Consider the following 15133-nt stretch of genomic DNA (forward strand, 5'->3'; position numbering starts at 1 on the left):
TGCTGCACCTGCCCTGGGAGTGTTTGATGCGACAGTGTAGAGGGAGCTTTACTCTTTATCTAACCGGTGCTGTACCTGCCCTGGGAGTGTTTGATGGGACAGTGTAGAGGGAGCTTTACTCTGTATCTAACCTGTGCTGTACCTGCCCTGGGAGTGTTTGATGGGACAGTGTAGAGGGAGCGTTACTCTGTATCTAACCCGTGCTGTACCTGCCCTGGGAGTGTTTGATGGGACAGTGTAGAGGAAGCTTTACTCTGTATCTAACCCGTGCTGTACTTGCCCTCGGAGTGTATAATGGGACAGTGCAGAGGGAGCTTTACTCTGTAACTAACCCGTGCTGTACCTGCCCTGGAAGTGTTTGATGGGACAGTGCAGAGGGAGCTTTACTCTGTATCTAACCCGTGCTGTACCTGCCCTGGGAGTGTTTGATGGGACAGTGTAGAGGGAGCTTTACTCTGTATCTAACCAGTGCTGTACCTGCCCTGGGAGTGTTTGATGGGACAGTGTAGAGGGAGCTTTATTCTGTATCTAACCCGTGCTGTACCTGCCCTGGGAGTGTTTGATGGGACAGTGTAGAGGGAGCTTTACTCTGTATCTAACCCGTGCTGTACCTGCCCTGGGAGTGTTTTATGGGACAGTGTAGAGGGAGCTTTACTCTGTATCTAACCCGTGCTGTACCTGCCCTGGGAGTGTTTGATGGGACAGTGTAGAGGGAGCTTTACTCTGTATCTAACCCGTGCTGTACCTGCCCTGGGAGTGTTTGATGGGACAGTGTAGAGGGAGCTTTACTCTGTATCTAACCCGTGCTGTACCTGCCCTGGGAGTGTTTGATGGGACAGTGTAGAGGGAGCTTTACTCTGTATCTAACCCGTGCTGTACCTGCCCTGGGAGTGTTTGATGCGACAGTGTAGAGGGAGCTTTACTCTGTATCTAACCCGTGCTGTACCTGCCCTGGGAGTGTTTGATGGGACAGTGTAGAGGGAGCTTTACTCTGTATCTAACCCGTGCTGTACCTGCCCTGGGAGTGTTTGATGGGACAGTGTAGAGGGAGCTTTACTCTGCATCTAACCCGTGCTGTACCTGCCCTGGGAGTGTTTGATGGGACAGTGTAGAGGGAGCTTTACTCTGTATCTAACCCGTGCTGTACCTGCCCTGGGAGTGTTTGATGGGACAGTGTAGAGGGAGCTTTACTCTGTATCTAACCCGTGCTGTACCTGCCCTGGGAGTGTTTGATGGGACAGTGTAGATGGAGCTTTACTCTGTATCTAACCCGTGCTGTACCGGCCCTGGGAGCGTTTGATGGGAAAGTGTAGAGGGAGCTTTACTCTGTATCAAAACCGTGCTCTACCTGCCCTGGGAGTGTTTGATGGGACAGTGTAGAGGGAGCTTTACTCTGTATCTAACCCGTGCTGTACCTGCCCCGGGAGTGTTTGATGGGCAAGTGTAGAGGGAGCTTTACTCTGTATCTAACCCGTGCTGTGCCTGCCCTGGGAGTGTTTGATGGGACAGTGTAGAGGGAGCTTTAATCTGTATCTAAACCGTGTTGTACCTGCCCTGGGAGTGTTTGATGTGACAGTGTAGAGGGAGCTTTAATCTGTATCTAACCCGTGCTGTACCTGCCCTGGGATTGTTTGATGGGACAGTGTAGAGGGAGTTTACTCTGTATCGAATCCGTGCTGTACCTGCCCTGGGATTGTTTGATGGGACAGTGCAGGGGGAGCTTTACCCTGTATCTAACCCGTGCTGTACCTGCCCTGGGAGTGTTTGATGGGACAGTGTAGAGGGAGCATTACTCTGTATCTATTCCCGTGCTGTGACTGCCCTGCGAATGTTTGATGGGACAGTGTAGAGGGACCTTTGCTCTGTATCTCACCCGTGCTGTACCTGCCCTGGGAGTGTTTGATGGGACAGTGTAGAGGGAGCTTTACTCTGTATCTAACCGGTGCTGTACCTGCCCTGGGAGTGTTTGATGGGACACTGTAGAGGGAGCTTTACTCTGTATCTAACCCGTGCTGTGCCTGCCCTGGGAATGTTTGATGGGACAGTGTAGAGGGAGCTTTACTCTGTATCTAACCCGTGCTGTACCTGCCCTTGGAGTGTTTGATGGGACAGTGTAGATGGAGCTTTACTCTGTATCTAACCCGTGCTGCACCTGCCCTGGGAGTGTTTGATGGGACAGTGTAGAGGGAGCTTTACTCTGTATCTAACCCGTGCTGTACCTGCCCTGGGAGTGTTTGATGGGACAGTGTAGAGGGAGCTTTACTCTGTACCTAAGCCGTGCTGTACCTGCCCTGGGAGTGTTTGATGGGACAGTGTAGAGGGAGCTTTACTCTGTATCTAACCCATGCTGTACCTACCCTGGGAGTGTTTGATGGGGCAGTGTCGAGGGAGCTTTACTCTGTATCTAACCAATGCTGTACCTGCCCTGGGAGTGTTTGATGGGACATTGTAGAGGGAGCTTTACTCTGTATCTAACCCGTGCTGTACCTGCCCTGGGAGTGTTTGATGGGACAGTGTAGAGGGAGCTTTAATCTGTATCTAACCCGTGCTTTACCTGCCCTTGGAGTGTTTGATGGACAGTGTAGAGGGAGCTTTACTCTGTATCTAACCCATGCTGTACCTGCCCTGGAAGTCTTTGATGTGGCAGTGTAGAGGGAGCTTTACTCTGTATCGATCCTGTGCTGTACCTGCCCTGGGAGTCTTTGATGGGACAGTGTGGAGGGAGCTTTACTCTCTGTGTAACCCGTGCTGTACCTGCCCTGGGAGCGTTTGTTGGGACAGTGTAGCGGGAGCTTTACTCTGTATCTAACCCGTGCTCTGCATACCCTGGGAGTGTTTGATGGGACAGTGTAGCGGGAGATTTACTCTGTATCTAACCCGTGCTGTACCTGCCCTGGGAGTGTTTGATGGGACAGTGTAGAGGGATCTTTACTCTCTATGTAACCCGTGCTGTTCCTGCCCTGTGAGTGTTTGATGGGACAGTGTAGAGGGAGCTTTATTCTGTATTGAACCTGTGCTGTACCTGCCCTGGGAGTGTTTGATGGGACAGTGTAGAGGGATCTTTACTCTGTATCTAACCCGTGCTGCACCTGCCCTGGGAGTGTTTGATGGGACAGTGTAGAGGGAGCTTTACTCTGTATCTAACCCGTGCTGCACCTGCCCTGGGAGTGTTTGATTGGACAGTGTAGAGGGAGCTTTACTCTGTATCCAACCCATGCTGTACCTGCCCTGGAAGTCTTTGATGTGGCAGTGCAGAGGGAGCTTTACTGTGTATCGACCCCGTGCTGCACCTGCCCTGGGAGTGTTTGATGGGACAGAGTAAAACAAACTTATTAATAACCTTTTGAAAATTTACAAATAACTTGTTAAGAATTGACTAATAGAAATTGTTGAAAACTTAATGAGATAACCTTATTAAGAACTTATTTATAAAAGCTTGTTTGAAACTTGTTAAGACCTTATTAGAACTTATTATAAAAGATGTAATAGCAGAGCACTTGGAAAACTCTGACAGGATCAGACAAAGTCAACATGGATTTACAAAAGGTAAATCATGCTTGACTAATCAACTGGAATGTTTTCAGGATGCAACTGGTAGAATAGATAAGGGAGAACCAGTGGATGTGGTGTATTTGGACTTTCAGAAAGCTTTCGATAAGGTACTGCATAAGAGATTAGAGTGCAAAGTTAAAGCACACGGGATTGGGGGTAAGGTTCTGTCTTGGATAGAGAACTGGTTGGCAGACAGGAAGCAAAGAGTTGGAATAAATGGGCCTTTTCCGAGTGGCAGGCAGTGACTAGTGGGATACCGCAGGGATCGGTGCTAGGACCCCAGCTATTCACAATATATATAAATGATCTAGACAAGGGAACTAGATGTAATATCTCCAAGTTTGCAGACGACACAAAGCTGGGTGGGCGTGTGTGCTGTGAGGAGGATGCAGAGAAATTCCAGTACGATTAGGACAGGTTGGGCGATTGGGCAGATGCAGTATAATGTGGATAAATGCGAGGTTATCCACTTCGGTGGCAAAAACAGGAAGACAGATTATTATCTGAATGGCAATAGATTGGGAAAAGGGGAAGTGCAATAAGACCTGGGTGTCCTTGTGCACCAGTCGCTGAAGCTAAACATGCAGGTGCAGCAGGCGGTTAAGAAGGCAAATGGTATGTTGGCCTTCATAGCGAGAGGATTCGAGTACAGGAGCAAGGATGTCTTGCTGCAGTGGTACAGGGCTTTGGTGAGACCACACCTTGAGTATTGTGTGCAGTTTTGGTCACCTTATCTGAGGAAGGATGTTCTTGCCATGGAGAGAGTGCAGCGAAGATTCACCAGACTGATACCTGGGATGGCAGGAATGACGTATGAGGAGAGATTGGGTCAATTAGGCTTATATTCGCTAGAGTTTAGAAGAATGAGAGAGGATCTCATTGAAACTTATAAACTTCTAACAGAACTAGACAGACTAGATGCAGGAAGGATGTTCCCAATGGCGGGGGAGTCCAGAACCAGGGGTCACAGTCTAAGGATAAGGGGTAAGCCATTTAGGACTGAGATTAGGAGGAATTTCTTCACCCAGAGAGTGGGGAACCTGTGGAATTCTCTACCACACAAGGCAGTTGAGGGCAATTCATTAAATATATTCAAGAAGGAGTTAGATATATTTCTTAAGGCTAAAGGGATCAAGGGATATGGGGAGAAAGCAGGGACAGGGTACTGAATTTGGATGATCAGCCATGATCTCATTAAATGGCAGAACAGGCTCGAGGGGCTGAATGGCCTACTCCTGCTCCTATCTTCTATGTTTCTATGTTTCTATTAAAAGCTGTCATGCAATAGTACAGAATGCTGCAGGACTAAAATAAAAAGTGCTTACCTGGACTGTCCCTCGCTCAGCCCTTCAGGGACTTGGGCGTCAATGATAAGATACTATTTAAATATTCATAATATGCGAACCTCTCTCCTACACCAAGAATTATAAATGAGACTCATTCCATTCGCTGATTGTTAAAATGTCACACTGCGCTAAGAATTAAAAATCATCTCCCCATGAGTAATTCATGAACCCTGGGGCCAAATCTCTGGTATTGAGCAGGACGAGGATTAGAAGGAAGCCTCTTCTGTTGCTGATGCTTTGAAAAGACACCGTCTGCTGATTGGGCAGGACGCACTTTCTAACTTGTGTGAGAACAAAACAAAGTTAGTTCGCTTTCTCCCCCCCTCCACGCCCCCCACCCCCTCCCCAAGAGAGGTTCCCAACTCTGGTTGGCCGTATTCTTGGAGGCTTCATCACATGACCTCCCGCCTTCAACTGCCCCGCCCGGTCGAACAGCCTTACCCCCTATCGCCAATATTTTTATAACTAATAAACAAAAGCTTTCAAAGAAATTGTAATGCCCCTATGATTTTTCCTCTTGGGTTTTGCTCGCAACGGTGCCCAGGAGATTGATCTTCAATTCCTGGAGTCTCCCGGGCAATCCTGGAGGGTTGGCGACTCTACCACCCCATCCCCTGCCCAACCCCTCCCGCCAATCTTCTGTATCTGCTGAATTCTCCCCTCTTGCTCCGCCTCCCTCTCCCTCTCCTGAGGACAGTAACTCCCTGCCCAGGGGTACGTGTCAATGGGGCCTCCCTGTATGTTCGACTCACTGCCCTTTATGGGAGACTGGGGGTTGCCTCGTTAGATGGTAGGTCCCGATCTGACCACGGCAGCTGGTCTCGGAGGGTGTAGTAGGTGCCTGAATTGTGTGACTCCATCACCCTGACCTCATGACCAGCCTTCCTGACAGCCTGTTGGTCTCCTTCCATCGAAAACAAAAAATACTTCCTGACTGTCCTCAAGCTGTCCTTCACACCCTCGTGTTCTGCCCTGGTATATCTAGGAACACAGGAACATTAGGAGGAGGCCATGCAGCACCTCGGGCCTGTTCCGCTTTTCAAGAGAACATGGCTGATCTGTATCATAAGAACATAAGAAACAGGAGCAAGAGTAGGCTATTTGGCCCCTCGAGCCTGCTCCGCCATGTAATGAGATCATGGTTGATCTGATCTTGGGCTCAGCTCCATTTCCCTGCCCGCTCCCCATAACCCAGCACGCCCTTATTGTTCAAAAATCTGTCTATCTCCACCTTAAATACATTCAATGACCCAGCCTCCACGGCTCTCTGGGGAAGAGAATTCTACAGATTTACGACCCTCTGAGAGAAGAAATTCCTCCTCATCTCAGTTTTAAATGGCTGCCCCGTTATTCTGAAACTGTGCCCCCTAGTTCTAGATTTCCCCATGAGGGGAAACATCTTCTCTCCATCTACCTTGTCGAGCCCCCTCAGTATCTTATATGTTTCAATATGTTCACCTCTCATTCTTCTAAATTCCAATGAGTATAGGCCCAACCTGCTCAACCTTTCCTCATAAGTCAACCCCTTCATCTCAGGAATCAACCTCGTGAACCTTCTCTGAACTGCCTCCAATGCAAGTATATCCTTCCTTAAATATGGAGACCACAACTGTATGCAGTACTCCAGGTGTGCTCTCATTAATACCCTGTAAGAAGTCACACAACACCAGGTTATAGTCCAACAGTTTTATTTGAAATCACAAGCTTTCGGAGCGCTGCTCCTTCGTCAGGTGAAGTGGAATGATGCACTTATATAGTCAGAGAATAATGCCAGATGATTACAGGTAATCTTTCTAACTGCCATTTATCACACCGCGGCAGAGAGATAATCACAGCAATCAAAGGTGTGAATGGTGTCCAAACAGGTTAGTCAGGAAAACATTACATCAAAGAACAATGAGGTGGGGTCACAAGGGGTCAAATGTTGCAGATGCTGGGGTCTGTATGAAAAACAAAAAACAGACAAAAAAACATTTTTTTTGCTGGAAATCACAGCAGGTCCGGCCGCATCTGTGTAGAGAGAACAAGCCAATGTCGACTCGAGTCTGGATGACCTTACGTCAGGTGGGGTTACATGTAGCATGACATGAACCCAAGATCCCGGTTGAGGCCATCCTCATGAGTGCGGAACTTGGCTATCAGTTTCTGCTCGACAATTTTCCGTTGTCGTGTGTCTCGAAGGCCGCCTTGGAGAATGCTTACCCGAAGATCGGAGGCTGAATGTCCTTGACTGCTGCAGTGTTCCCCGACTGGGAGGGAACACTCCTGCCTGGCGATTGTTATGCAGTGTCCGTTCATCCGTTGTCGCAGTGTCTGCATGGTCTCGCCGATGTACCATGCTCCGGGGCATCCTTTCCTGCAACGTATGAGGTAGACAATGTTGGCTGAGTCACATGAGTATGTACCATGTACCTGGTGGGTGGTGTCCTCACGTGTGATGATGGTATCTGTGTTGATGATCTGGCATGTCTTGCAGCGGTCGCTGTGGCAGGGTTGTGTGGTGTAGTGGTTGCTGTTCTCCTGAAAGCTGGGTAATTTGTTGCGAACGATGGTCTGTTTGAGGTTAGGCGGCTGTTTGAAGGCGAGTAGTAGAGGTGTGGGGATGGCCTTAGTGAGGTGTCCATCATCATCGATGACATGTTGAAGGCTGTGAAGAACATGGCATAGTTTCTCTGCTCCGGGGAAGTACTGGACGACGAAGGGTACTCTGTTGGTTGTGTCCCGTGTTTGTCTTCCGAGGAGGTCGATGCGATTTTTTGCTGTGGCCCGTCGGAACTGTCGATCGACGAGTCGAGCATCATATCCCGTTCTTATGAGGGCGTCTTTCAGCATCTGTAGGTGTCCATCGCGTTCCTCCTCGTCTGAGCAGATCCTGTGTATTCGCAGGGCTTGTCCATAGGGGATGGCTTCTTTAACGTGGTTAGGGTGGAAGCTGGAGAAGTGGAGCATCCTGAGATTGTCCATGGGCTCGCGGTAGAGTGAAGTGCTGAGGTGTCCGTCTTTGATGGAGATTCGTGTGTCCAAGAATGAAACCGATTCTGAGGAGTAGTCCATGGTGAGTTTGATGGTGGGATGGAACTTGTTGATGTTATCGTGTAGTCATTTCAGTGATTCTTCGCCGTGGGTCCATAGGAAGAAAATGTCGTCAATGTATCTGGTGTATAGCATTGGTTGGAGGTCCTGTGCAGTGAAGAAGTCTTGCTCGAACTTGTGCATGAAGATGTTGGCGTATTGGGGTGCGAATTTGGTCCCCATGGCTGTTCCGTGTGCTTGGGTAAAGAACTGGTTGTCGAAGGTGAAGACATTGTGGTCAAGGATGAAGCGGATGAGTTGTAGGATGGCGTCTGGAGATTGGCTGTTGTTGGTGTTGAGTACTGAGGCTGTCGCAGCGATGCCGTCATCGTGGGGGATACTGGTGTAGAGTGCCGAGACATCCATCGTGGTGAGGAGTGTTTCTGGTTCAACTGGTCCGTGGGTGCTGAGTTTCTGTAAGAAGTCTGTAGTGTCGCGACAGAAGCTGGGGGTTCCCTGTACGATGGGTTTCAGGATGCCCTCAACGTATCCAGAGAGGTTCTCACATAGGGTTCCATTGCCTGATATGATAGGACGTCCGGGTGTGTTGGCTTTGCGTATCTTTGGGAGGCAGTAGAAGTCTCCCACGCGGGGAGTACGTGGGATGAGAGCGCGTAGGATGCTTTGAAGGTCTGGATCGAAGGTCTTGATCAGTCTGTTGAGTTGGCGGGTGTGTTCTTTGGTCGGATCTGCGGGTAACTGTCTGTAGTGTTCCTGGTTGTCCAGTTGTCGGTATGCTTCTTTGCAATAGTCCGTTCTATTCTATATGATGATGACTCCTCCTTTGTCTGCTGGTTTAATGACGATGTTGCGGTTGGTCTTGAGAGCGTCGATGGCGTTGCGTTGTGCTCGGGTGGCATTCTGGACTGTCTTGTGAGTGCGGCTGATGAATCTGGCGTTGATGCATCTCCTGACAGCTTGAGCATACATGTCAAGCTTAGGGCAGCGACCCTCCGGACGGGTCCAATTTGACTCTTTCTTCTTCGGTTGCTGCACTGCGAATCCCTCTGTCTGCTGTTCCGGATCATTGGTTGTCTCACTGGGTTCGCTGCTGACATCTTGGGATTTGTGGAAGAATTCCCGGAGCCTCATTCTCCTGATGAATTCCTCTGTGTCTGCCGCGAGACCGATGGGGTCCATTTTGGTGGTGGGGCAGAAATTGAGCCCTCGGCTGAGAACTTCAATTTCGGCTGGTTGCAGGGTGTGGTCGGACAAGTTGACGATGGACTTCCCTGTGGTTTCAACCGTGGTACCGGGGGAGGCTTGGTTGCTGCTGGTGGTGATGCTGAGTTTCTCAAGCTTCCTGTTCTTGGTGTGCATGTAGGCAGTGTAGTTCCGTTGCCTCATCTGTTTGGCGGTGTCTCGTAGCTGGTCTGCTGTGTCATAGAGTCATAGAGTCATAGAGTTATACAGCACAGAAAGAGGCCCTTCGGCCCATCGTGTCTGCACCGTCCATCAAGCCCTGTCCAATCTAATCCCATTTTCCAGCATTTGGTCCATAGCCTTGTATGCAATGGCATTTCAAGTGCTCATCCAAATGCTTCTTGAATGTTGTGAGGGTTCCTGCCTCTACCTTCCTTTCAGGCAGTGAGTTCCAGACTCCAACCACCCTCTGGGTGAAAAAGTTCCTCCTCAAATCTCCTCTAAACCTCCTGCCCCTTACCTTGAATCTATGCCCCCTTGTTATTGACCCCCCTACTAAGGGGAAAAGTTCCTCTTTATCTACCCTATCTATGCCGCTCATCATTTTGTACACCTCAATCAGGTCCCCCCTCAGCCTTCTTTGCTCCAAGGAAAACAACCCCAGCCTGTTTAGTCTTTCTTCACAGCTGAGGCGCTCCATCCCAGGTAACATCCTGGTGAATCTTCTCTGCACCCTCTCCAAAGCAATCACATCCTTCCTATAGTGAGGCGACCAGAACTGCACACAGTACTCCAGCTGTGGCCTTACCAGCGTTTTGTACAGCTCCATCATAACCCCATTGCTCTTATATTCTATGCCTCGACTAATGAAGGCAAGTATCCCATATGCCTTTTTAACCACCTTATCTACCTGCTCCGCTGCCTTCAGGGATCTATGTACATGCACACCAAGGTCCCGCTGACCCTCTGTGCTTCCTAGGGCCCTACCACTCATTGTGTATTCCCTTGCCTTATTTGTCCGTCCAAAATGCATCACCTCGCACTTTTCAGGGTTAAATTCCATTTGCCACTTTTCCGCCCATCTGACCAACCCGTTTATATCGTCCTGTAGCCTGAGGCTTTCCTCCTCGCAATTTACCACCCCACCAATTTTCGTGTCATCTGCGAACTTACTGATCATACCTTTTACATTCTCATCCAAATCATTTATGTAGATCACAAACAGCAAGGGACCCAGCACCAATCCCTGAGGTACCCCACTGGACACAGGCTTCCAGTCACAAAAGCAACCTTCGACCATCACCCTCTGCCACAGGCTAAGAACATGGACTCTATCTCGGATTCGAGGTTGTGGCATCTGCTGTACGAGATGGTTGAGGAGTGTGCGAGAGGTACAACGGCAGAGTCTCTCAGCATAGCCTGTGTTGTAGGTCGACTTGAGTGGGTTCGTGATCTGTAGTCCTTTCGGGATCTTGTCTGCTTTCTTGCATCTCTGTAGAAACTTGATGTTTCTACAGAGACAACCAATGATCTGGAACAACAGACAGAGGGATCCACAGTGCAGCAACCGAAGAAGAAAGAGTCAAATTGGACCCCTCCGGAGGGTCGCTGCCCTAAGCTTGACATGTATGCTCAAGCTGTCAGGAGATGCATCAACGCCAGATTCATCAGCCGCACTCACAAGACAGTCCAGAATGTCACCCGAGCACAACGCAACGCCGTCCACGCTCTCAAGACCAACCGCAACATCGTCATTAAACCAGCAGACAAAGGAGGAGCCATCGTCATACAGAACAGAATGGACTATTGCAAAGAAGCATACCGACAACTGGACAACCAGGAACACTACAGACAGTTACCCACAGATCCAACCAAAGAACACACCCGCCAACTCAACAGACTGATCAAGACCTTCGATCCAGACCTTCAAAGCATCCTACGCGCTCTCATCCCACGTACTCCCCGCATGGGAGACTTCTACTGCCTCCCAAAGATACACAAAGCCAACACACCTGGATGTCCTATCGTATCAGGCAATGGAACCCTTTGTGAGAACCTCTCTGGATATGTTGAGGGCATCCTGAAACCCATCGTACAGGGAACCCCCAGCTTCTGTCGCGACACTACAGACTTCTTACAGAAACTCAGCACCCACGGACCAGTTGAACCAGAAACACTCCTCACCATGATGGACGTCTCGACACTCTACACCAGTATCCCCCACGATGACGGCATCGCTGCGACAGCCTCAGTACTCAACACCAACAACAGCCAATCTCCAGACGCCATCCTACAACTCATCCGCTTCATCCTTGACCACAATGTCTTCACCTTCGACAACCAGTTCTTTACCCAAACACACGGAACAGCCATGGGGACCAGATTCGCACCCCAATACGGCAACATCTTCATGCACAAGTTCGGGCAAGACATCTTCACTGCACAGGAACTCCAACCAACGCTATACACCAGATACATTGACGACATTTTCTTCCTATGGACCCACAGCGAAGAATCACTGAAAAGACTACACGATAACATCAACAATTTCCATCCCACCATCAAACTCACCATGGACTACTCCTCAGAATCGGTTTCATTCTTGGACACACGAATCTCCATCAAAGACGGACACCTCAGCACTTCACTCTACCGCAAGCCCACGGACAACCTCAGGATGCTCCACTTCTCCAGCTTTCATCCTAACCACGTTAAAGAAGCCATCTCCTATGGACAAGCCCTGCGAATACACAGGATCTGCTCAGACGAGGAGGAACGCGATGGACACCTACAGATGCTGAAAGACGCCCTCGTAAGAACGGGATATGATGCTCGACTCGTCGATCGACAGTTCCGACGGGCCACAGCAAAAAATCGCATCGACCTCCTCAGAAGACAAACACGGGACACAACCAACAGAGTACCCTTCGTCGTCCAGTACTTCCCCGGAGCGGAGAAACTACACCATGTTCTTCACAGCCTTCAACATGTCATCGATGACGACGAACACCTCGCTAAGGCCATCCCCACGCCTCCACTACTCGCCTTCAAACTGCCGCCTAACCTCAAACAGACCATCGTGTGCAGCAAATTACCCAGCCTTCAGGAGAACAGCAACTACTACACCACACAACCCTGCCACAGCAACCGCTGCAAGACATGCCAGATCATCAACACAGATACCATCATCACACGTGAGGACACCACCCACCAGGTACATGGTACATACTCATGTGACTCGGCCAACGTTGTCTACCTCATACGTTGCAGGAAAGGATGCCCTGGAGCATGGTACATCGGCGAGACCATGCAGACACTGCGACAACGGATGAACGGACACCGCGCAACAATTGCCAGGCAGGAGTGTTCCCTCCCAGTCGGGGAACACTTCAGCAGTCAAGGACATTCAGCCTCTGATCTTCGGGTAAGCATTCTCCAAGGCGGCCTTCGAGATACACGACAACGGAAAATTGTCGAGCAGAAACTGATAGCCAAGTTCCGCACTCATGAGGACGGCCTCAACCGGGATCTTGGGTTCATGTCACGCTATATGTAACCCCACCTGACGTAAGGTCACCCAGACTCGAGTCGTCGTTGGCTTGTTCTCTCTACACAGATGCGGCCGGACCTGCTGTGATTTCCAGCAAAAAAAATGTTTTTTTGTCTGTTTTTTGTTTTTCATACAGACCCCAGCATCTGCAACATTTGACCCCTTGTGACCCCACCTCATTGTTCTTTGATGTAATGTTTTCCTGACTAACCTGTTTGGACACCATTCACACCTTTGATTGCTGTGATTATCTCTCTGCCGAGGTGTGATAAATGGCAGTTAGAAAGATTACCTGTAATCATCTGGCATTATTCTCTGACTATATAAGCTGTGTCTTTATGCATCTCTCCACTTCACCTAACAAAGGAGCAGCACTCCGAAAGCTTGTGATTTCAAATAAAACTGTTGGACTATAACCTGGTGTTGTGTGACTTCTTACATTTGTCCACCCCAGTCCAACACCGGCATCTCCACACCATTAATACCCTGAACAGTTGTAGCAGGACTTCCCTGCTTTTATACTCCAATCCCCTTGCTATAAAGACCAACATTCCATTTACCTTCCTGATTACTTGCTGTACCTGCATGCTAACTTTTTGTGTTTCATGCACAAGGACCCCCAGGTCATTCTGAACTGCAGCATTTTATAATCTCTCTCCATTTAAATAATAATTTGCTTTTTAATTTTTCTTACCAAAGTGGATAACCTCACACTTTCCCACATTATACTAGATCTACCAAATGTTTGCCCACTCACTTAGTCTGTCTATATCACTTTGCAGATTCTTTGTGTCCTCCACACAACTTGCTTTCCCACCTATCTTTGTATCATCAGCAAATTTGGCTACATTGCACTCGGTCCCTTCATCCAAGTAATTAATATAGATTGAAAATAGTTGAGGCCCCAGCACTGATCCCCGTGGCACCCCACTAGTTACTGATTGCCAACTGGAAAATGACCCATTTGTCTCGACTCTCTGTTTTCTGTTAGTTAGCCAATCCTCTATCCATGCTAATATATTACCCCCAACACCATCAGCTCTTATCTTGTACAGTAACCTTTTATGTGGCATCTTATCGAATGCCTTCTGGAAATCCATATACACCACATCCACTGGTTCCCCTTTATCCACCCTGCTCGTTACATCCTCAAAGAACTCTAATAAATTTGTCAAACATGAATTCCCTTTCATAAAACCATGCTGACTCTGCTTGACTGTATTATGATTTTCTAAATGTCCTGCTGCTGCTTCCTTTATAATGGACTCCAGCATTTTCCCAACAACAGATGTTAGGCTAACTGGTCAATAGTTTCCTGCTTTCTGTCTCCCTCCCTTCTTAAATAGGAGCGTTACATTTGCGGTTTTCCAATCAGCTGGGACCTCTCCAGAATCCAGGGAATTTTGGTAGATTGCAACCAATGCATCCACTATCTCTGCAGCCACTTCTTTTAAGACGGGCAGCACGGTGGCATAGTGGTTAGCACTGTTGCCTCACAGCGCCAGGGACCCGGGTTCGAATCCGGCCTCGGGCGACTGTCTGTGTGGAGTTTGCACATTCTCCCCGTGTTTGCGTGGGTTTACTCCGGGTGCTCCGGTTTCCTCCCACAGTCCAAAGATGTGCAGGTTAGGTTGATTGGCTATGATAAATTGACCCTTAGTGTTAGGGGGATTAAATACGTGGGGTTACAGGGATAGGGTGGGATATGTGTCGGTGCAGGCTCGATGGGCCGAAATGGCCTCTATCTGCACTGTGGGGTTTCTGTGATTCTGTGAAGACCCTAGGATGCAGGCCATCAGGCCCAGGGGACTTGTCCACCTTTGGTCTCATTATTTTACTGAATACTTTTTCTTTAGTGATAGTGATTGTTTTAAGATCCCCCCCCCCGCCTCCCTATAGCCCCTTGATTATGTATTATTGGGATGGTTTTAGTGTCTTCTACCGTGAAGACTGATACAAAATATTTGTTCAAAGTCTCTGCCATTTCCCTGTTCCCCATTATTAATTCCCCAGTCTCACCCTCTAAGGGATCAACATTTACTTTAGCTACTCTCTTCCTTTTTATATACCTGTAGAAGCTCTTACTATCTGTTTTTATATGTCTTGCTAGTTTACTCTCAGAATCTATCTTCTCCCTCTTTATTATTTTTTTAGTCATCCTTTGCTGGTTTTTAAAAATTTCTCAACTCCATTTACCCACCACTGCTCCATATCCTTGATACCCCTACCCAACAAAAATCTATCAATCTCAGTCTTGAAAGCTCCAGTTGTCCCCCAGCATCCACAGCATTTTGGGGGAGAGATAAAGTGGGCCACTCTATCCTGTGAAGGGTCTTACGTAGCTCGACACAGTCCCCTCTGAAATGCCTCTATTCATGGCCGAGGGACCCTAGTTGATCTGGATATTCCTCAGAGCTCATGGCTCTAACAACAACAACAACTTGTATTTATATAGCGCATTTAAAGTAGT

The 15133-nt window shown here is 48.7% G+C and overlaps 2 protein-coding genes across 2 annotated transcripts in view; both read left to right on the forward strand.

Annotated features, from left to right (window-relative positions):
• LOC147123778 (semaphorin-4F-like) overlaps positions 1–15133 on the forward strand; it is a 428228-nt gene that overhangs the window by 26836 nt on the left and 386259 nt on the right. The window lies entirely within an intron of this gene.
• On the forward strand, positions 10215–12876 carry LOC147123779 (uncharacterized). The gene has a single exon (XM_086004982.1). The coding sequence runs from the start codon at positions 10738–10740 to the stop codon at positions 12667–12669; it is 1932 nt and encodes a 643-aa protein (XP_085861108.1). The 5' UTR covers positions 10215–10737; the 3' UTR covers positions 12670–12876.

Source organism: Somniosus microcephalus, chromosome 2 (genome assembly GCF_052327205.1).
Source record: "Somniosus microcephalus isolate GS21.2 chromosome 2, FLI_Smic_1.0, whole genome shotgun sequence".
Classification (NCBI taxonomy): Eukaryota; Metazoa; Chordata; class Chondrichthyes; order Squaliformes; family Somniosidae; genus Somniosus; species Somniosus microcephalus.

What these genes read in the sequence shown, in the direction of transcription:
- LOC147123779 (XM_086004982.1), top strand. Translation starts at nt 10,738, where the DNA reads ATGTATGCTCAAGCTGTCAGGAGATGCATCAACGCCAGATTCATCAGC.